The sequence below is a fragment of the Panthera pardus genome, unplaced genomic scaffold, assembly GCF_024362965.1.
Source record: "Panthera pardus isolate Hobbes unplaced genomic scaffold, ASM2436296v1 HiC_scaffold_6, whole genome shotgun sequence".
Classification (NCBI taxonomy): Eukaryota; Metazoa; Chordata; class Mammalia; order Carnivora; family Felidae; genus Panthera; species Panthera pardus.
Window position 1 is genome coordinate 10,969,294 of NW_026526991.1, and position 20,539 is coordinate 10,989,832.

General features: G+C 59.2%; 1 protein-coding gene across 1 annotated transcript; it reads left to right on the plus strand.

The window, feature by feature from the left end:
• The first annotated feature begins 3,756 nt into the window (after nucleotides 1-3,756).
• On the plus strand, nucleotides 3,757-11,265 carry C1QTNF6 (C1q and TNF related 6). Its single transcript, XM_019446821.2, has 3 exons — nucleotides 3,757-4,031; nucleotides 6,666-6,924; nucleotides 9,555-11,265. Exons 2-3 carry the CDS (start codon nucleotides 6,672-6,674, stop codon nucleotides 10,100-10,102), a joined length of 801 nt encoding a protein of 266 aa, XP_019302366.1. The 5' UTR covers nucleotides 3,757-4,031; nucleotides 6,666-6,671; the 3' UTR covers nucleotides 10,103-11,265.
• The last annotated feature ends 9,274 nt before the right edge of the window (nucleotides 11,266-20,539 follow it).

Genomic DNA, 20,539 nt, shown 5'->3' on the forward strand with positions numbered 1-20,539 from the left:
CGCAGGACCCGAGGGCTGCGCCACGGGCTCCGGCCCAGGCCAGCGCTGTGCGCTGTGTCCGGCAGGGGGCGCCGCGGCACCTCCGCCTGGTCGCGGCTCCGCTCGGCTGGACTCGGCTCTCTTCGGCTCGGACCCGCTTTTTCAGACTCGGCTGTGTTCGGCCGCACCCGCTAAGGCCCGGCCAGACTCGGCTCTTGCTCGGTTGTCCTCGGCAGCGGTCGGCGAGAGTCGGCTATGTCCGGCCTGGCTCGCGCCCGCTCGACGCCGCTGGGCCCTAGACTGCCAAGTCCCCTCCCTGGCGCCGCGGTGGCTCCTCCCTGCCGCCTGGGGTTGGGCTTCCCGGGTGGAGGCCCCGAGGCCGCTGCAGAGTGGCCCTGAGGCTCCGCAGCCGGTGGGCGGTGGCGCGGTGGGGTCCGGTTTGGCGGAGACCTGGGCCGTGCCGAGGGTGCCGCGAGCGTGCCCGCGGCCGGTGGCAGGCTTTTCCCAGTGCTCGAGGGCGAAGCGGGTGGGCCTGGGTCGGGGAGTCGCCCCCACCCCCACTTCTACCCAGAGGAGGCCAAGGTTGGCTGCTGGATTCCCTCCCACGCGCCTTGGCGGGCTCCTCATCCCGGTTCTGCCGCCAGCCGCCCCGTGGGGAGGGAACCAGTTGCTGCACCTGTTTCCTTTAGCCTCAGTTTCCCCCTCTAACAGTTAACGAACGGGGTTCTTGTGTGGCGGGGCAGGGGGGCCGGCGACGGGCGGGCGTCCTGAGACCTGCGGGCCCTTTCCTTCGCTGGGCCTCTTGGGCGTTCAGTTTCCCCTTCGGTTAAAATGAGATTAAACGCGCCCAACTCGGATTAACACCCTTGGGATCAGCGAGTCCAGGATGGAAACTGAGTCCAGAGGTGGACGTTCCCCCAGGACCAGCCAGTGGAAGGGCTCGGTACAACCAAGTCTGGGGTTCTCCGCGCAGGGGGGAAGCTGGACGAACTGCTGGGGAGAGGGAGGGTCCCGTTGGACCCTCCTTCCACTGTGGAGAATGGGGTTTGGGAAAAGTGCATGGGCTCCAGGGCCACCCCTTAGCGCGTCGCAGTGGGCCCTTCATCTTCCTCGTCCCCTCCTCTGCCCCATTATCTCCTGAAGAAGGGGGCGGGACGCGTGGGGAGGGTCACAAGCCGCGGGTGGGATGGGACACACACAAGCTACCCGGGACGCCGGCCCTGCCCGGCAGGCGGCGCTCCCGGTTTCCTTTGTTTAGTTTCTTAATTGGTTACTGACCTTGAGCGGTCAGATCGGTGACTTGTCATTCGCAATTTGCAAAGCTGACTCCAGGAATCATGTGTTCTCTTCTATCTCAGTTTTGAGAGGCACACGTCTTATTTTTTAAATTACAAGACGTTTCCTGGCGCTTTGTAAGCACTGACCGAATGTCACTATTTTTATACCTGTTCCCCAATCCTGGGCAATAACCTGGGCGTGGCTAGGAGCTTGGTTCTGAGAGTGAGTCTGTGCCTCATTTTCCTCATCTGTAAAATGGGGATAATACTCAGAGATTTGCCGAGGGATTCGATGAGTTAATATGCGTAAAAAAAACCCTTAGGACAGAGCCAGGTAGGGAATAAAAGCCGTCTTTTGTAAGCAGGGGGAGAAGAGGGCGGTTGGGGAACACACAGCTCTGCCCTGGGTTTCTGGCCTTGGCGACGAAGGTTTTGGCCTTCTGCCTTGGGGTTACACCCTTGCTGATGGGGGTTGTCGCATAGTGACGAGAGGTATCCCAAGCCAGCTTCTCTGGACATGCGGTCTCTTGGGTCCCAGGGCTTCTGACTCGGGTGTGCATGAGAATGGGCTCATGCCCTTGCCATATTCACGGTGTAACCATGGAGAAGCACTGATGGGTGGCCCACACAGGGTACCCCCGTGGGTGTCCCACAAGCTGTTCAGACGCCCTCGGCCTCGTCGTGTCCCTCTGGCCCAGGGACTCCCGGGCTCAGATGTAGGGAAGCGTGCCCAAGGTCATGCAGCTAGGAAGAGCAGAGACCTAACACTTTTCTCTGCCCCAGAGCTGGAACTCTGTCTCTAAGCTATCTGGCCAGCTGGGGAGATCCTCCGAATGGCTGGGAGACCCGGGGATGGTGCATAGACGAAGGCATTTTAGGCACAGTGGGAGAGAGCGAGAGGAAAAATATTGAAGTATAATACATCTGAGTCTTGCTGTCTTGTCTGCCCTGCCTCCAGCTGTTCTGGACAGAATAAAAGAGGAGCTTTTTTTTTTCTGGGGCATCGGCCTGGCTGGGGGCCAAAGGAGCCGGCCTTAGAACCTGGCAAGCCCAGTCCCTTTCCTGGCCCCGGCCTTCTCATCTGTTAAATGGGATGAGCAGCCTTTGGCAGGGGGCTGCACGGAGTACGGTGCGGGCGCACGAGTGGATAAACTATTCCTGTGTCCCCGAGCTGAGCTTCCCATCCCGTCGGGTCCGTCTTCCCTTCCCTTCCCCCTTTCCTAAGCCAGAGGGCTCAGAGACAGCCAGGAGCTGTCTCCCCCTCTGGTGCTGCTGACTCAGCCCTTTTCTGGTGGCAGCAGCTCGGGGAGGGTGGGGAGGGTGGCTCCCCTTGGCTCCCTCCCTCTGCAGCCTTGGCTCAGTGCCCTGGGAATGCTGCCTGGGGCAGGGCCACGGAGAGGGCATGGCCAACGTGGACTTGGAGTTTTCTCAGCGGCCATAGTCCTTCAGTCTGCTTCCTATGGGGCCCCCTTGGACCCCGAAATAGGCCTGGAGGGGTGGGGGGGGCTCCACGTGGGCTTGGGAGGTGAAAGCAACACAAGGCTAGAAGCTGGGCGAGTCTGACCCTCATTCCAGCTTGGACTCCAGTTTGGCTGTGACCTTGAGCCAAAGCCCTGGGTCTTTTCTGGGTCACAGAGTCCCTGCTGGTTAGATTAAGTCATCGAGTTAGGTCACCTCGAAGAGTCCTCCCAGGCCTGATATTCTGCTGTTTGATTAGCCCCCAAGCTGATAGAAAAAACGGAGGCCCAGAGAGGAGAGGCGGTCAAGGACACACAGCCAGGGGCTATCCTCTCCTCCAACCTTGCCCAGCTGAGCGGAGCCTGGGGTTTGGGGTCCGAAGCCCCAGACTGAAATCCGATCACCCTCGGGTCTCTACATTTCTGTGCCTCCCAAGGGCAGTAATGTCACCACCTCCGTCTTCCCAGGGCACAGACCCTGAACGACAGCCTTTGCCCCTCAGCGATGCCCAGGCGTGTTCACGGAACTCTAGTGGGGGGAGCCCTTCTTTTCTGTGGGGTTCTGGTTCTTCATTTGCCGAGTGACCGTGGGAAAGCCCAAGGCTGGCGGGGGGGGGGGGGGGGGGGAGGGGGAGGGGGGGGGTTTGTTGAGATAACAAATGGCAACACCTTTAGGTGTTCACCCTGCAAAGATGAGGTCCAGCCCAGGCAGTAAGTCCTCAACAAATGCAGAATCAGAGGGTGCTGGAGGGTGAGGGACATCTGAGCCTGCCTTTGGCGGGTTCTCTGACCCCAGAGGCTACAGCCTTTGCAAATATTCCGCGGCCCCCCTCCCCCACCAAGCCCAGGCCCACCCCAGATTCTGGCGCTGCCTCCCCCTTCCTGAGCAACTTGGGGTGGGGGGGGCTCCTGCCCCGTCCCTTCCCTGGCCTTGATTTTCCAGCCTGCACATCAGGGGGCCTCACTCAGGCCCCTTCCGGCTCCAGCTCTATCGGGCCTCTGAATCAAACCAGACCCCACTGGATCGCCAAAGAGTTAAGCGAAGGAAATCCCCAGCTCCCTAGGCTCCCTTTATCTCCACGGGGATCCCAGAAGCTGGAGAGGAGCAGGCAGGGAGGAGGGGAAGTGGGAAGCCAGCTCAGCCCGCTCCCTCCGCCTTCCCTCCGCCTCCCTCCCTCCCTTCATCCCTCCCTCTTCAGCTTGCTTGCTTGCTTGGCCTGGGGGTCCGGGCCAGCAACAGGCAGACATGGGCCAAGGAGCCAGAGGCTGCCCAGAGGCTGGGGGTCTGTGAGCCGCTGTGGAGGCCGCTGGACACAGGGTGAGTGATGAAAGGTCCTGTAACTCCCTCCAGCAGGGCCCAGGGGGCTGGGGTCAGAGCCCAGAATTCCCTTCCTCCCCCCCTGTCTTCCTAGGCACATCTTGGGTTCTGCTGTCTCCCTCTGACCCTGGCCAGCCCCTCTCGCTCATTCTCTGGCTGACTGAGATCTCAGCACCCCTCACCCCCAGAAGGGCTGCCCCTGCCTGGACACTCACCGGCTCAACTCCGCAGGCCCGGCTCCCTCCTTCCCCAGAGAGCTCCCAGCTCCTGAGTGGAGGCAGCAGGGACCCCCGATCACCCCCGCCCCCCAACCACAACAGGGTCCCTCACCCTTGATCCCTGCCAGGCACCCTCCCCCAGGGCCAGTCAGTGATCACGGCTGTGGTTATTATTACTCTAGTTCAAGGCTGCCTTGCTTCCTGCTTCCTGCTTCCCAGGTTACAGTTCTCTGTGTCTCCGAGCTTTTGACTCCCGGCTGGCCCGGGGCCCACAGAAAGATCCCCGACCATGCCAGTCCTCTGGGAGAGACTCTGCTCGTCCCATCCCGTGCAGGCCCTGGGAAGACGTCTTGTCGGTTGCAGAAGGAACACGTTGTTTTATTTTATTTGCTTATTATGGAAGGGTAATTGACATGCAGTGTTAGTTTCAGGCGTAGACGACTGCATCCCAGTCATTTGGCAATTCTGTACATTACTCAGTGCTCACCGCGATTAGCATAGTCACCGTTCGGTGTTATTGCAATGTTATTAACGGTCTTCCCTCTGCTGTCTTCTTTTCCTTCTTTTTGTCAGAGTCCTTTACAAGTCAGGCACTTTCCCTGCCTTTGGATCCTTCCAAACAACCTGGGAGGCGGGTGGTGGTTTCTTCTGCTTTTACGTGTCAAGGAGTGGGAAGCCCAGAGAGGTTAAGCCGCTAGCCCAGAGGTCACACAACTTGTAAACTCTCCCGGAATCTCAGGTCCAACCCCGAGGCCTCCCCTGTCCCCAGAAAGTCACGTCTCTCTCTATGACCGGGGGGGAAAAAGAGGGGGTTTTTGCTCTTCTCAAAAATCACTGGGATGTGACATTTACAAATACAAGATGAGGGTGATAATCTTGGACAGAGATTAGGCTGATCTCTGAGAAACTGATCTGCCTGATTGAGCAGAACCAGGAAGCCAGAGCAGGTGGAGCTTAGGAATGGTCACCTCTAAGGAGAGGGGTGGTGTCTCCGGGGACTGCCTGTCCCTCCCCCCCCCACTCACTGCTGTCTCCCAGCCCCCAGAGCTGCTCTTTAAAACCTCTCTCTTACCTCAGTGCTCAGTGGAGACAGAGTAGCATTTAAAAATAATAATAATTTTACCTTCTCTACACGTATTAACCGCACAAAAAAATATTTTTGAATCGTACTAAATGTTAAAGTAGAACGAAGAGGAAATAAACAAAGAAACGCCAGAAGTGTCAAAGCCAATCTGGTTTCAAGAGCTGAGTTTCTGATCCTGCGATAAGGTGCCAGCCCCCAAACACCGCTATCACCTCAAAGGCTCTCTGCCTGGCTTCCTGCCCACCCGGCGCCAGCCTGTCCCCGGTGTCTGCTGTCCCGGCCACTTCCTGCCCCTCTCCTGGAACCCTGGATCGTCTCTTGGCCAAGGCCAGAGACCGGTCTTCATAGCCCCTTGGGCTTCTCTGAGCCTTTTGAATTTTCCGGACCTTCTCAGCCTGCTCCTTAATTCCAATTTACCCCCTTGGCAGCGGATTGGCAGATCTGTGATAACTGACACAACCGCTGTCCAATGAGGTCGCGCGGGTTGTTAACGGTGCAAAGGTGCCGAGAGGGAAGGTGGGCTGACGCCAGCCCTTGCCAAGCCACGCGCCCTCAGTGCCGCATTCCTCCCAAAATGACGTCTTCTCTGTATTTGTGTCTAACGCGTCTGGCCAGAGAGTCACCTCCTTTTGCCTGGCACCCAGGCAATTGTATCTCAAAGGTACAAGGGCAGCATTATGGGGCACAGCCCCGTGCATTTTCTCTGACGGATGTCGCTGTCTGGCTGCTAGAGTAAATGAACTTTCCTGCCCCTTTGGCAGGACCACGGTGCCCCTGTGCCAGACCGTGGGCTCAGCCACGCGTCCCCCCTCCCGGAGAACAAGCCTGCAGAATCTTTTGTGTTTGTCCCAAGGGTCCACCGACCTCCCTTGTGCTGCCGGGGGCATGTGCTCCCCGGACACGGAGGAGTGGGTGACAAGAAAACAAGCCCCGGGGAGGCGGGTCGGGGGGGGGCAGAAACAGCATTTCACCGTCTTCCGGGTGATGACTCTTGGGTGGCTGGGACATCTTCCTCACCCTCCTCAGCAGAGGCCTCCAGGGACCCTTGTCCATTCCTGGCCCGTGGCTCCCTAAAGGGGTTTCCCTCCCAGGCCCTGGGTTTCTGGGGCCTCGGCCTGCAGGCCATGCATCGCCGCCAGTCTCTTCGTGACCTTGGAGAAGTTGCTTCTCTGTGTGGGTCTCAATCTTCTCGTCCGATAAGTGGGGGCACGATCGCTCCCTCCCCGAGTTATGTCAGGTGGGCAGACGCTGGGCAGGCAGCCTCCAGGCCGGGCATCGGGCGGTGTAGATGTTAAGTTAAATATAGTCCCTGCCCCTCCTTCCTTGTTCCAGGTCGCCATGGGGATAGCTGCCCTGGGCCTCCTCTGCGCGGTGGTTCTGTTCCCTCTCTTGGTGCTTGGGGTCCCCACCCAGGAACCCACCTCTGGGGAAGCTGTGGCCTCCGGTCCCCCTGGGTACTGTCGCCGGTGCTGTGACCCTGAGGACTCCCTGACCCCCGCCGACGAAGCAGATGTGTCCTCAGCCTCTCCATCTGCCCTCCCGTACGTGCTGCCTGAGGTCAGGCCCTACATTAACATCACCATCCTGAAGGGTGAGTGCCCACACGTGGCTCAGGCTAGACGGGTCCGCTTGGGGATGGGGAGGGCCTGGGGGTCTCTTCCCGGGCTGGGGTCAGTGAGGTGGAGGGAGCAGGAAACACCAGGACGGAAGGCTGTCCGAGACCCTTTCTTTCATTCGCACGTTTATTGAGCACCTGCTATGTGCCAGGACTGTTCTGGATTCTGAGGACGGAGCGTGAACAAACCAGACAGAGAAGCCCACTGCCACGGAGCTCCCGTTCTAGTCGGGGAGGCAGACAGTGAGCAATAAATATATTACCGCGTTAGGGAGACAGAACGTTGGATGGTGAGAAATGCTATGGCAGTGGTGAGTAGAGCAGGGCAAGGGGCATCAGGAGTGCAGGTAAAGGGGGGGTAGGTTGCATATTAAATGGGGGTGGACAGTGTACTTTCAATGAGAAGGTGAGGGAGAAGCCATGTGGATATCCGGGGAAGAGTGGGCCAAGGTGAACAGCAGGTGCAAAGGCCCTGGGGCAGGAGTGGGTCTGGTGTGTTTCAGGGGCAGGGGACAAAAGGAGGAGCTGAAGTTGGAGGCGAAGCAAGGACCCGATCAGACTTGGGCTTCCCCTCTGAGTGAGATGGGGAGCAGGGGAGGGCTCGAGCGGAGGGACCTGATCCCACTTGGGTTTCAAATGGATCCCTCTAGTGTTGCACGGTGAATAGCCAGCAGGGGACCAGGGTGGAAGCAGGGAGACCCGTGGGCAGCCCCTGGGGCTGTCCAGGTCGGAGCTGGCTCCCTGTCCTCTAAAATCAGGAAGAGGCTTCTGCTGCTGGGGGCCGCGGGCAGCCGGGCTGGGGCCAGGCCCTAGACCCCCGTCACCTCTGCCTGCGCTGACAACCACCCCAAGAGCTCGGAACTTTGTCATTCCTCCCCCCGCCTCCCACTTTGCAGATGGGGAAACTGAGCCCCCGAGAGGGGAGGAGCTGTGCTAGGAGCACACAGCTGTCAGGAGCAGAGCCAGGGTCTGGCCCGAGGTCTCCGGAGGGCCAGGGCTCGGCTGGCCTCTGAGACCCTCCGGCCCTGAGATCTCACGGGTGAGGACGCCTCCCTTCCTCCACATGGCCCTCCGAAAACCCCGAGTCGAGGAGGACACGCCCGGGCCAGACTTAGTTGCGGGGGGGGGGGGGGGGCGCGGGCGGGGTGGACCCTTGACCATGTTGCAAGGCGCCTGGCTGGCGTCAGGGCTCCCGGGTCCCAGCCCCGGCTGCTGGGCACCTCTGCCCTGTGGGTCAGGCTCGGCTCTCCCTCCCTGGCTTGCTGCCTCACTTGTAAAACGGAGAAGGAGGGGCGCCTGGGTGGCTCAGTCGGTTAAGGAGCCGACTTCGGCTCAGGTCACGATCTCGAGGTCTGTGAGTTCGAGCCCCGCGTCGGGCTCTGTGCTGACCGCTCAGAGCCTGGAGCCTGTTTCAGATTCTGTGTCTCCCTCTCTCTCTCTGACCCTCCCCCGTTCATGCTCTGTCTCTCTCTGTCTCAAAAATAAATAAACGTTAAAAAAAAAAAAAAAAAAAACCGGAGAAGGAGACCCCCTCCTAAAACCACCCTTCACCCCCTCCTCCCTCGGGGCGAAGAGGTGCTCTGCAAACTGTAAAGTGCTGGGCACATGATGAGACCGTTCTCCGTGGAGGCCGTGGAGCCAGAGCGCTGCGGACCCCTTTGTCCCTGCTTCTCTCCAGGCCTCTCCTCCCAGGGGCTGGGCCCCCCTCCGCCCTTCCCAGGGGTGTGGCCACGGTCCTAGGAGACCTTGGGAAACCACAGGGGCGTGCGGCTCTCTCAAAGGGGAGGGGCTGATGGTGCGATCATCAAATATGTGGGGTCAGGTACCTGGAGACACAGGCGGTCACCTGCGTCTCCTGAGTTCAGGGTCGGCCTGGAACAAAGGCTGGGCAGAGGCGTGCGTGCCCGAGGACCAGGTTAGACGCTGCCGGACCCCAGGGCAGGCAGGGACGGGCCGAGCCTCGCTGGGTGGGCCTTCCCACCTCGCGAGTGCGGGCTGTGGCGCACTGTCCCCTAGGACATTTTGTTGAGGGCCCAGGAGCACCCCTGCGAGGTGGACGCGATCCTTCTCAAGATATAGACAAGGTAACCAAGACCCTGACCGGGAAACGCCCCGGTGGGACATAATCCCCACCCAGGGCCGCCTGGCTCCTACCCAGGGCTTTTCCCTTCGGGGAGGCAGAGGTGTTTTTCTTGGGTTCCTTCTCTGGGTCAGAAACGCAAAGCGTATCCTGCACGTAGCCCACGTCTCCACTGCAGTCTGGCTGGGGGTTTGGGCCTGGCCTCCCAGGGGCCACACCACGCCTTCGCTGTAGGGGGGAAGGGAACAGGCAGGCGGAAGACAGACCCTCCTGAGTCTTGCGTTACCTGCTTCCCCTGAGCTGTGTGACCCTGGGTGAGTCCCTCAACCTTCCTGGGACCGGAGACGGTCATGGTATCTTCCTCAGACGGGCATTCAGGGAGGTGAGGGCTGGCATGCACCAAGGGGCTCTGTAAACGCTGGCTCCCGCTCTGGCCTCCTTCTCGCGTCTTCCGCAAACCCACGGAGGGGCTCCCTTGGCGCAGGCCTGGGCGCCTGCCCTGACTTTCCCCTTCTTGTCCCCACAGGTGACAAAGGGGACCGAGGCCTGCTGGGCACCCCCGGGAAGCTGGGCAGGGAGGGTCCCCGGGGGGAGCGCGGCCCGCAGGGCACCAAGGGCGCCAAGGGGCAGGCGGGCAGCCCCGGGGGCCCGTGCCGGACGCGCTTCTCCGCCTTTTCCGTGGGCCGCAAGACGGCCCTGCACAGCAGCGAGGGGTTCCAGCCGCTGCTCTTCGACACCGTCTTCGTGAACCCGGACGGCCACTTCGACCTGGCCGCCGGCCACTTTGTCGCCCCCCTGCGCGGCCTCTACTTCTTCAGCCTCAACGTGCACAGCTGGAACTTCAAGGAGACATACGTGCACGTCGTGCACAACGAGGAGGCGGCCGTCATCCTGTACGCGCAGCCCAGCGACCGCAGCATCATGCAGAGTCAGAGCGTGATGCTGGCCCTGGGGCCCGGGGACCGCGTCTGGGTGCGGCTCTTCAAGCGCGAGCGGGAGAACGCCGTCTACAGCGACGATGTCGACACCTACATCACGTTCAGCGGCCACCTCATCAAGCCCGAGGAGGACTAGCGCCTCCAGAGGGGGCCGCTCCGGCCGGGGGGTGGGCTGGGGGCAGGGCGGTCCCCTGCGAGGCCTCAGTTTGCACCTCCGTAAAGTGGGCCCCCGGGATCTGGCGTTCTGGATGGTCTTCCTCTTCTTTTCTCCCCTCCATCACCCCTTTCTCTCCTCTCTTGGACCTATCTTAAGAAGCCCTCTGACCTAAACATTCTAGAATTTTCCCAGCCTTTTAAACCAGCACGTCCCGGACTTGAACGTGCATCTGAATGACTTTGGGGGCTGTGCCAAAATGCAGATTCTGATTCGGATTCTGGAGGGGGCCCGTGATTCTGCATTTCTAAGATGTTCCTGGGTGGTGCTGATGGGGCTGGGCTGTGGACCCCGCTTGAGCCACCAGATTCTAGAACTTTCACACGCTTCTACTTTCGGAACATTCTGGAAGCTTCCACAACATTCTCTTCCCAACATCCTCCCATTCTCGCATCCCTCTGGGGCTCCCCCTCCTCTGTTCTCTTGCCCCTCCCGGCCCACCCTCCCGAAGGTGCCCGGCTCCCAGGTGCTCGTTGACCCTCCTTGGCCTCTCTCGCCAGCCCAGCGTCCCTGGCTTTCCAAGCTTGGTTAAGGTGCTAAAGCCCTGGTGGGCGTCTCCTGCCCAGCAGCGCCTCCTCTGGCCCGATGCCGCCTTTACAAATGCCACTGGGGAGTGGGCCGGGCTTTGGACCCCTCAGCAGGTCTAGGGAACTGAAGCGGCCAACATTCCGGGTCAATCAGGGGGAGGCTCCTCTGAGCCATGAAGCCAAGACAGGCACCGGGAGAGGCCAAGGTCAAGTAAGGGGACATCAGGTCTTCTGTCCTTTCTCCCCCTCCCAGGGTGGGCCGGCATGGCCGCGTCCAGCCTTCCCCTCCCCCCATCCTGGGTGGCCTGAACCTCTCTCCAGAGGGAGATGGCCTCCGCCCATTGGTGCTTACACAGACCCCGGGGCAGAGGTGGCCCCAGTGGTGGTTTCTGGTGCTCACTCATAGCCAACGGACCCATGGCTACGTGGCTGGGGGCTGGCAGCGGGACCTGAGCAGGTGCCGTCGAGGCTGGTGCTCTCCCAGCCGCCCCCCCAGCCTGACTTCCGCCCCTGCCCTGCTTGTCCAGAGTGATTAAAGTTCGTGTGTCTCTTTGGCAATGCGGGTTGGTTCTTTCCCCTCCGCTTCCTCTGCCCACCTTGGGAGGGCGGCCCGTCCCGGTGCTGCCGGTGCCCCCCGGGGAAGGCTCGAGAGACGGAGCAGCCCAGGGCTCCTCTCCATGTGCTTCCCACCCACCAAGACAGACACCGGCCCCCTCTGTCACTCATCCGCCAGGGCGCCCGGGGGCGGCCAAGCTAGCGCGTGGTGGCCACTCACGAAAATGTAGTTACAGTTGACGTAACCCGCGCAGGCTCCCCTCGCAGACTCGACGGGACATCCTGCACCCCTGGGCCTCCCTGTTGCTGTGTGAGATGGCTTCCTGGGTACTGTGTGCGAGAACGAGCTGTGCAGGAGGAACGGCCCCCCGGATTCAGCCTAGCCCAGCCCGGTGGCCCACCCAGGCAGGGGGTAGACGCAAGTCTTCGAGTCTTTGGAACCTATACGGCCACGGAAGTTTTCCCACTGGACCTGAACTCCCTGCGGCTCTCACCCAAGGGGCTCCTAACAGGTCAGGGGCTACTCAGGGGGAGGCGATCCCAGGGCCTGCTTTCCGTCCAGGCTCTGTTCATGCACCATTGGCCTCACCAGCACTCCCTCTCAGCATCCCCTCACCCCTGGCGGTAAAGGTTGCCCCCCCCCCCACCCCACACCAGGAGCCTTTTGTCACGGTCACGTCACAAGGACAAGCCGGTTTGCTGATTGATAAGGCAGCAAAGCTTTATTTTTCCTTTTTTTTTCTGGCAGCGAAGCTTTTGAAACTTCTCACCAAGCACCCGCAGGAGGATTGAAGCTTGTCCTTTGCAAGCTGAGGTCAAAGGCCCCCAGGCATTTCCGGGCCACGTTAGTTCATGGGTTCCCAGAGAGCATCTCCCCCAGTGTCTCAGCGGACCTGTGGCAGATGCCGCCTCTATCCGTGGTTCAGAGTGGCCTCTGATGCTGGGCCAGGTTTCCCCACAGGAGCCCAGTTCCTGGCTTGGTGGCTTCTCTCCAATGGGTGATAAGAGCCCCCGGATCTTTGTGATGGGGGCTCTCCCGGAAGGCAACGTCTTGGCGGGGGCCGGGTGAGGGGCCCGGAAAACTGGAGGCCCCCCAAACCTGCTGCCAGGAATGTGGGGAGGGCAGTGTCCCCCCGGAGATCTGCCATGCTTAGTCCTGGTGACTCTGGTGAGCCCATGTGGTTACCTCTCCACCCCGGGGGCAATCTCTTTCAGTTACATATTTTGAAAAGAATATTTCCCTCCAAAGTGTTAGTGACCCAGGAAGGGAAGAGAGAGGAGGGCCAGGGGGCGAAGAGGCTCATGAAATGGAAAACAGCCTGGACGAGGAGTCAGGGGACCTCACCTCAGCTTGGCCATTGCTTGGTCGGGTGGTGTGGGGGGCGGGGAGAATGGTGATCGGACAGGGATCTGAGTTGAAACCAGGAACAGAGCTGGTGCAGGCAGCTGAACCCAGCTGTGTCCCTGGGGGCCTGCTACCCAGACGGGTGGGTTGGATCCATCCCATGGGTTTGGGTAGGGTGTGCCCGGAAGTCACACAGGAGGAAGGACCTTCCTCTGTTGCACTGGAGTATGGGGAAGAGTGTGGAGAATTCTCGAGAGGGTGATCTAGGAAAGCTTCTTAGTGGAGGCGGCATTTGAGCCGGGCCTCGGAGGACAAATAGGAGTTTGAAAGACACCATGATCTGGGGGAAAAGGGACAGTGGGGTGCAAGGGGTGGCCGTGGGCCAGTGCGGTCTATGCTCTGGGCACTTGGAGAGGGCAGCACGCTATGGAAATGTTTGGAAAAGTGCAAGAGACAAGGGCAGGATGAGATTTGAGGCTGGAAAGGTGAGGAGGGGCCAAGTCATAAAAGGTCTCGAATGTCTGCCTTCGTCTGGACTTGACCCCCCACGTGCTGGGGCATTGCTGGAGGGTTCTGAGCCGCGTGGTCACTGGTTAGAGCTAACTAAAGGGGCAGATCGCTCTCGTGGCCAGGTGGAGTGTGGATTGTACAGGGTGGGACCAGAGGCGGTCAGCGGTGCTGCGGGCCCGGGAAGGGCATGGTGTGGACCCAGGACGCCATCCGGCGGGAAGGGCCGGATTCCCACTGGACTTCAAAGGAGGCAAGAGATTTAATAGCAGAGGGGGGCGGGCGGAGGGCAGCCAGATGGGGGGCGGGTTCAGCTTGGGCAACGGGTCTACCAGGCTCTGTTGCCCCTACTAGACTTTTCTATGGCAGTGAGAAGAGGGCAGGCCTGGGTGCCAGTAGTTGGGCTCCCGTGCCGGCTCTGCCCCGGGGGAGCCCCCTGAGTCAGCTGAGGACTAGAAGGCGCTGGGTAACGCATCTAGTCTCTCTGGATCCCCCCAGTGTCCTTATCTGTCACGTCGGGTTCAAAGCCCCTCCTCTCTTGGCCCACGGAGGCCTTTGCGGGTGCCCAAGGCTATACGGGGTGACTTTCAGAACTCCAGATCAGGACCCCTGGACTGACGATGGGAAGGAACGTGAAACCAGCGCTGATCGTCCCAGAAAATAGAAAGTGCCAAGTGACAGGGCTTGAGAAATTTCAGGGAAGCGGTGAGCGCTCAGATTCCAGAGCGTGTGGGCTCTGGAGCCCGGCCAGGGGGGGGCTCTGATCCCGGGTCCCTGTTTCCTTAGAACAGCTCCTGGCTCAGCGCCGACACCACTGTTTCTCCTGTGCCCGCGAACCGGGCCTGTCACCTCGTCCCCGTGAGTCTCAGTTCTGTTTCAAATGAGGACCGAATGTGATGGTGTTTCGCGCATTCGCGGGGGTTGGCGCCCGGCCCGCGCTCCAAGGCCATTTTGCTGGATGGGTGACGTGTACTGAGCAGGAGGGGAGAGGAGCCGCGGGAGGCAAGGTCCAGGAGTCCTGGCCCGGGGGGGTGGCGAGGGGGGGGGTGTTGGAATCCGTGCAGCGCCCTCCACTGTTTCTTCCTCCTCCCGCCAGCTCCGCGGCCCGGGGCCCGGTAGCCACAGGCTGCCACGTATGCATCTGGAGGAAGGGAAAACATAGGCAGAGACTCAACACGACCAGAAACAGATGTCAAGAACACTCGGGGTGGGGCCCGGCAGGGCAGAGCTGCTTCCAGAAGGCAGGCTGCGGGAGCCAGAGAGGAAGGAAGGAGGGATTTCCAGGACAGGAGTCAAGAGTGCGAGGCTAAGCCCCCGTGGCCGGGAGCAGCTGGCTTGCACACCCAGCAGGAAGGGAGGCCGGGGCGGGGGTGGGGGGGGGGGGCGCCGTGCAAGGGTCGGGCTGGGGTGTGAAGTTGCTGCCTGGAGGTGAGGGTGTGGGCGGGAGGAACTGGTAACCGAGGTCCGGGCCCACGGAGGAAACAGGGGACCCACTGCAAGGCAGCAGCGCAGTGAGAGTGTGGGTGTGGGCGGCCGTCCCTGTCCTTCCTCTGGCCAACCGCTGTTCCCCGCTGGGGGCGGGGGACGCATTGGTGTCACAAACACAGAGGTGCGCGAACTAGAACTTGCTTTCCACCGCTCTGGGCTCCTGGGTCCCCCCCACATACCCGCTGAGCCGCGCGCTCACTCCTGCGGAGCCCTCCTGGGTTCTCGTCCCTCTTGGGGCGCTCTGCACGGGGGCTTGTGTCACAGGTGCTGCATCGCTCCGGGAGCTGTCTGAGCCCGGGATCCTGTGCCTGAATACACCGCGTGGCCGTTTCTTGTCCGGGTTCTCAGCCGCCTCCCCAGGGTTCGGCCTGGGAGAGCGCCATGGCCCCTCTGAGTCTCAGCTGCCCCACACCTGTTGGGGATCTCCTCTGTACCCCACCTCCAGGCTCAGCTGGGGAGGAGGGGCGACGGTCCCCTTCAGCCAGGAACCCCAAGACCGACACGTTCCTTCCTCCCCCTCTGCCCGCCTCCCCCCAGGGGTAGCCGGGAGCTCAGATCTACTCAGTGTCTGCTCAGGGCACCCTCTCCCAAAGCTCTCGGCAGGGCAGACAGGCTCTTTCCTTCCCGTTTTAAAACGTAAGAACCTAGGGGCGCCTGGGTGGCTCAGTCGGTTAAAGCATCCGACTTTCGGCTCAGGTCACAATCTCACAGTTCGTGGGTTCGAGCGCCGCATCGGGCTCTGGGCTGACAGCTCAGAGCCTGGAGCCTGCTTTGGATTCTGTGTCTCCTTCTCTCTCTGCCCCTCCCTGCTCACACTCTGTGTGTATCTCTCTCTCTCTCTTAAAAATAAATAAAGATTAAAAAAAAAAACCGCATAAGAACCTAGAAAAGAATCCTTTCCTCCCTCTGCTTTTCGTGGCATGTCCCTTCAGTATCTGTTAGGATGCTTTTGGGGGCACAGAATGCTTCTAGAACATAAGGCGTCAGAAAGGACAAATAACCTGAAATCCCAGGGCTGGTTCCAGCAGCTTCGCTAAGGATCACGGGTTGTCCCAGGGTGCCACTGGGCACTCTTAACGCCACAGCTTTGTGCTCAGGCCAGCTTCCCTCAGGGCCACAGGACGGCAGCCACAAGCTGGTGGCCACACGTTTGCTGTCCCAGGTCCCGGCATGTCACATCGGGCATGACGAGGGCGGGTGAGATGACCAGTCTTCCCTCCTGCAGCCTCTCCCTACTTCTCCTTGGCCAGAGCCGGTCACATGACCGCAGCCAACCCAGCCTCTGGGAAGAACAGAACTGTGGGAAGCAAGATTTACCTCTGAGCCCTGAGAGTCCGGGCCGAACCCCCAAGCGGGATAAGAGGGGCTGTGGGGGAGACGTGGTCAAAGGTACAGCTGGCACATCGTCACCAAAGCTCTCTGGCCACATTGTCAGATGTGGCCATCTGATTCAGCCAGGTATCTTGGTTCTAGGGAGCCTTCCCAGACTTGGGGGGGGGCAGCATCGGCCCTGAGGGTCCCCCAGCGCTTATCAGTTGTCAGCCCTGCCCCTTGGCCTTCAAACCCCCGGGGCACCAAGGTCACCATGTCTTAGAGCCCCGCCCCCACCCTCCCAAGAAGAGTCGCACTTCCCTGAGCTCAGTCGAGGTTGCTGGTTCACCCAGGTGCCCCATGATGTTAAATATTATTGTAAGGTAGGACGTTGGGTTATACTGTGTTTTTTTTTTTTAAGTTTATTTATTTATTTTGAGAGAGAGAGCACGCACGAGCAGGGGAGGAGCAGAGAGAGAGGGAGACTATGAGAATCCCAAGCAGGCTCCACCCCGTCAGCGCAGAGCACGACTCAGGGCTCGATCTCCCGAACCGTGAGATCTTGACCTGAGCTGAGATCAAGAGTCAGAGGCTTAACCGGCTGAGCCACCAGGGCGCCCCTACTTTTTTACAGAGGAAGAAAGAGACCAGATAAGTGCCTTTGGGTACCACGTGCACATCCATTCGACAATTACGGAGTCACTGCCTTTTCCAGGCTCTGCGCCATGCTAGGCCCCGGGGGACGATGCCGTGAACACAAAATCCACACGGGCCCTGCCCTCGTGTGGCTGACAGTCTATAAGCAAAGGCCCTGGGGTAGGAAACTGCTCAGCCCTTCCCGGGAACTGAAAAAAGCCAGGAGGCGGGAAGGAGCCGGCTTTGCGGGTCCTGGGATTTTGAACCTGTCCAGTGGGCACTTGAAGGAGTCAAACCCAGGCCTTGCTGACGAGTATCTAGGACCCGAGCTAGGATTTTTCAGAGGGTGTCTGGACGGGGCAACACCTCCTCGAGCTAGGGCCGGCCGGGCTCCTCACGGGGAGTCTCGGGGGAGCTCGTGGCCTTGAACCTGGACCCCCGCAGCCAGGGGCATGCTGGAGCCGGGGCCAATGGTGTGAATCTGTTCCCAACTCTGAGTTCAGGGACATCACAACGTTAGCTTGAAGTTGGCCACGGTGGGAGTCCTTTTGCGACAGAAGTTGGCAAATGTTCCGATGGTAACTTGGGGAAAACAAAGCCTTTGTTAAAAAAAAAAATGCAGCCGCCTGGGAGGGAAAGGGTGTCCCCAGAGCTTTTGCCTCCAACACCCCTACCCTTCAAATAAGGCCAGAGTCCCGGGCCTCTCACACAGGAAGCGTAGGGCAGGGTGAGTGAGGCAGCGCCCCCGGAAGGAGGCTCTCTGGGTGTTTGGTCCCCAGGCTCAGTGACCTGCTCTTTATCTGGGACCCTTCACCACCCCACCAGCCCCCACCCCACCCGGGGCCCAGGCTGTCTACTTCACCCTGCCCCCTGGTGGTCAGGGTAGTTGGTGGCTCCAAGGGAGGCCTCCACCCCAGCAGGGCCAGCCTGAGTCCGGCTCCTGGGATGAGGGAAGCAAAGCCCCGGCCAGAGCTGACGGAGCTGGGCACATTCAGGCAGGGCTCCAGTCAGGGAGCCCAGGCATGGCACATGCCAAGGTCCTGGGACTCTGGGTTTTTCCCACCTTGAGCTTTGGCTGGGGCTCAAGCCCTCATCTTCAACATCACTTTTTTTTTGTTTTGTTTTTCAACTTTAAAACTAGCAAAAGTTGAATTATCTTGCTCACATCCCAAGGGACCTCAGCTCTGGCACCCCAGGCCCCCAGAAATGCAAACCACTTCTTTGAGAGGGAGCGCTGAAGGGACAGCAGGTCATTTCAACTTGGCCACCATTAACCAAGCATCTCCAGGAGGCTCCAGGGGTCCAGAAGTCAGATCCCCTTGAGGACTCCCAGTGCAGGGAAGGACCTTCAGGAAAAGAAGGGAAATACAGTGCATCGGGGGCTATGAAAGAAGTTTGTATAAGGTGCAAAGCTTGCATAAATAAGGGTGGGTAGCTCCAAGGAGAGAGCAACCAACTCTATCCTTATGTGTTTGGGTCTTGAAGGATGAGTAGGAGTTTGCGCGGAAGAAGGCAAAGAAGGAGGCTGCAGGGAGCATTCCATTCTGTACGAATCAGCCCACAAATCCCATAGATACTTTTTGAGGGCAAGTCAAGCCACCTCACGCCGTGTAGGACCTACAGGCTGGCATGGGGCGAGGGCACGGATCGGGGGTCCCGGGGCACATTTCAGGGAGCATGGCAGTTGTCCCGCAAATTCGGAAGACAGTCCCTGCTTGTCATCCCTCCTCCGGTTCCTCCCGGATCCCCTTTCCTTTCAGATTTTCACATCACCTCCTCTGACCACCTGATTTGAAATGGTGCCCCTGCACCCCGTGTCTTGTTTTCTCTTTTCCCCATAGCGTTTGTCTTCGAATTCCTATGGCGTTTGCTTTGTAGTTTTATTCATTGTTGGTGTCTCCCCCTCCCCCATTGCTGGACTGTGACTTCTGTAAGAGCAGGGATCTCGGTTTCGTTCACTGCTGGTGGCGCAGAGCTTGGCACATAGCAGGCACTCGATAAATATTTGTTTACTGGATGAATATGAGTTCTAGAACTGGCCGAGGTTAAGGGTGGGCGTGGGGAAGCTCTCCCTGTTTGCCCCAGCCAATGTCTTCTGCATGCGTTTTGTTAAAACGGGGCACACTCTGTGTGTCTCACACTCATCAGGACCACTTTTTCTAAAGGAACAATTGCCTATATAGACTGAACAGTTCTCTTTTCTGTCTTGCTGATTTAGATAAAACCTTAAAAGGCCTAGAATCAAATCAGAGGAGCTTATTCTTATCACTCGATTCTGGGATTGTCCTGAAATTTCAAGCCAGTGGTCATTGTACTGACATGGTCCCTTAGTTACAATTGTTTGTGTATTGTCCTGCCCCCATCCAGAGAGAAGGTGCCTTGAATTATGCAGATGGTAGGTGACAGGTGTTCTTGTAACCTCTGTAGTGGCCAGCATGGGGCTGTCAACAGGATCCCCGTAAATCCCTGTTGAATTAAAGAAAGCATGAACAGACACCTCTTCAATCTGATACCAAGACTCCCCTTCCATCCATCCATCTGTCCGTCCATCCATCCATCCATCCACCCATTCATCCATCCATCCTTCCTTCCATCCATCCATCCATCCTTCCATCCATACTTCCACCCATCCTTCCTTCCATCCATCCTTCCATCTATCCTTCTATCCTTCCATCCATCCATCCATCCATCCATCCATCCATCCATCCTTCCATCCATCCATCCATATATCCATCCTTCCATCCATCCTTCCATTCATACATCCATCCATCCTTCCATCCATCCATCCATATATCCATCCTTCCATCCATCCTTCCATTCATACATCCATCCATCCTTCCATCCATCTTTCCTTCCCTCCTTCCATCCATCCTTCCATCCATCCATCCTTCCATCCATCCTTCCATCCATCCATCTACCCATCCATCCTTCCATCCATCCATCTATCCACCCATCCTTCCATCCATCCATCCATCCATCCATCCATCCATCCATCCATGCTTCCATCCATCTTTCCTTCCATCCACCCATCCTTCCATCCATCCATCTATCCATCCATCCATCTTTCCTTCCATCCATCCATCTGTCCGTCTGTCCATCCATCCTTCCATCCATCCGTCCTTCTGTCTGTCCATCCATCCTTCTGTCCATCCATCCGTCCATCCGTCCATCCATCCATCCATCCATCCATCCATCCATCCATCCATCCTTTCTTCCATCCATCTGTCCATCCATCCATCCTTCCATCCACCCTTCCATTCTTCCATCCATCCATGTATCCATCCTTTCAACAAATACAGTGTGAGTGTCTATCTGAGTCACACATGGCTTTAGGGGCCAGAGAATCCCTGAGACCTTGAGGTGCCACAGTCCAGCCAGGAAGACAGCCACCAAGCAGATCTTCCACCGATGCCCAACAGTTAAATGAGAACAAATGCTTGGGAAAGAAGGACAAGAGCCTGGACAGAATAGACCAGCGTCTGCCTTAGCTGGGGCGGGGCTGGCCAGGGAGGGCCTCCCTCGGAGAGTGACCACTGGCTGAAGCCCGTGGTGGTAAGAGCCCAAGGCAGGAAAGAGCTCTGAGCCTTCCAGGAACGACAGGCGCCCAGGGGTGTGGTGGTAAGGACGAGAAAAGAGTCTTAAGATTTTTGTCTTCAGAAGCAGCTGGGGCTGAGGGCATGACGGTGGTACTTGGGAGGGAGGGAGGAGGAAGGAGGGCTGAGGATGTGGGTCGGGGCTGCAGGGGCAGAACTGTGAATCCTTGGCACTCAGGGGCAGTCAGGGCCAGAGGTGGGGGGTGACGCCATCACCAGGGCTAAGGGAAAGAGATACAAGGGGAAGAGAGCTGTGTCAGGAACCCTAACAGTCAGGGCCTGGAGAAGGAGGTGACTCTGCTTCTGATCTGTACCAAGTAAAGAAAGATGAGGCCCCTCCTGGGTTAAGTTCCCTGCTCTGTCCCAGGACTGAACGGGATGGAGGGATCTGGAGGGC

Coding starts and splice junctions, on each gene's coding strand:
- C1QTNF6 (XM_019446821.2), top strand. CDS start 6,672: ATGGGGATAGCTGCCCTGGGCCTCCTCTGCGCGGTGGTTCTGTTCCCT. Junction 6,925..9,554: donor TAACATCACCATCCTGAAGG/GTGAGTGCCCAC, acceptor TTGTCCCCACAG/GTGACAAAGGGGACCGAGGC.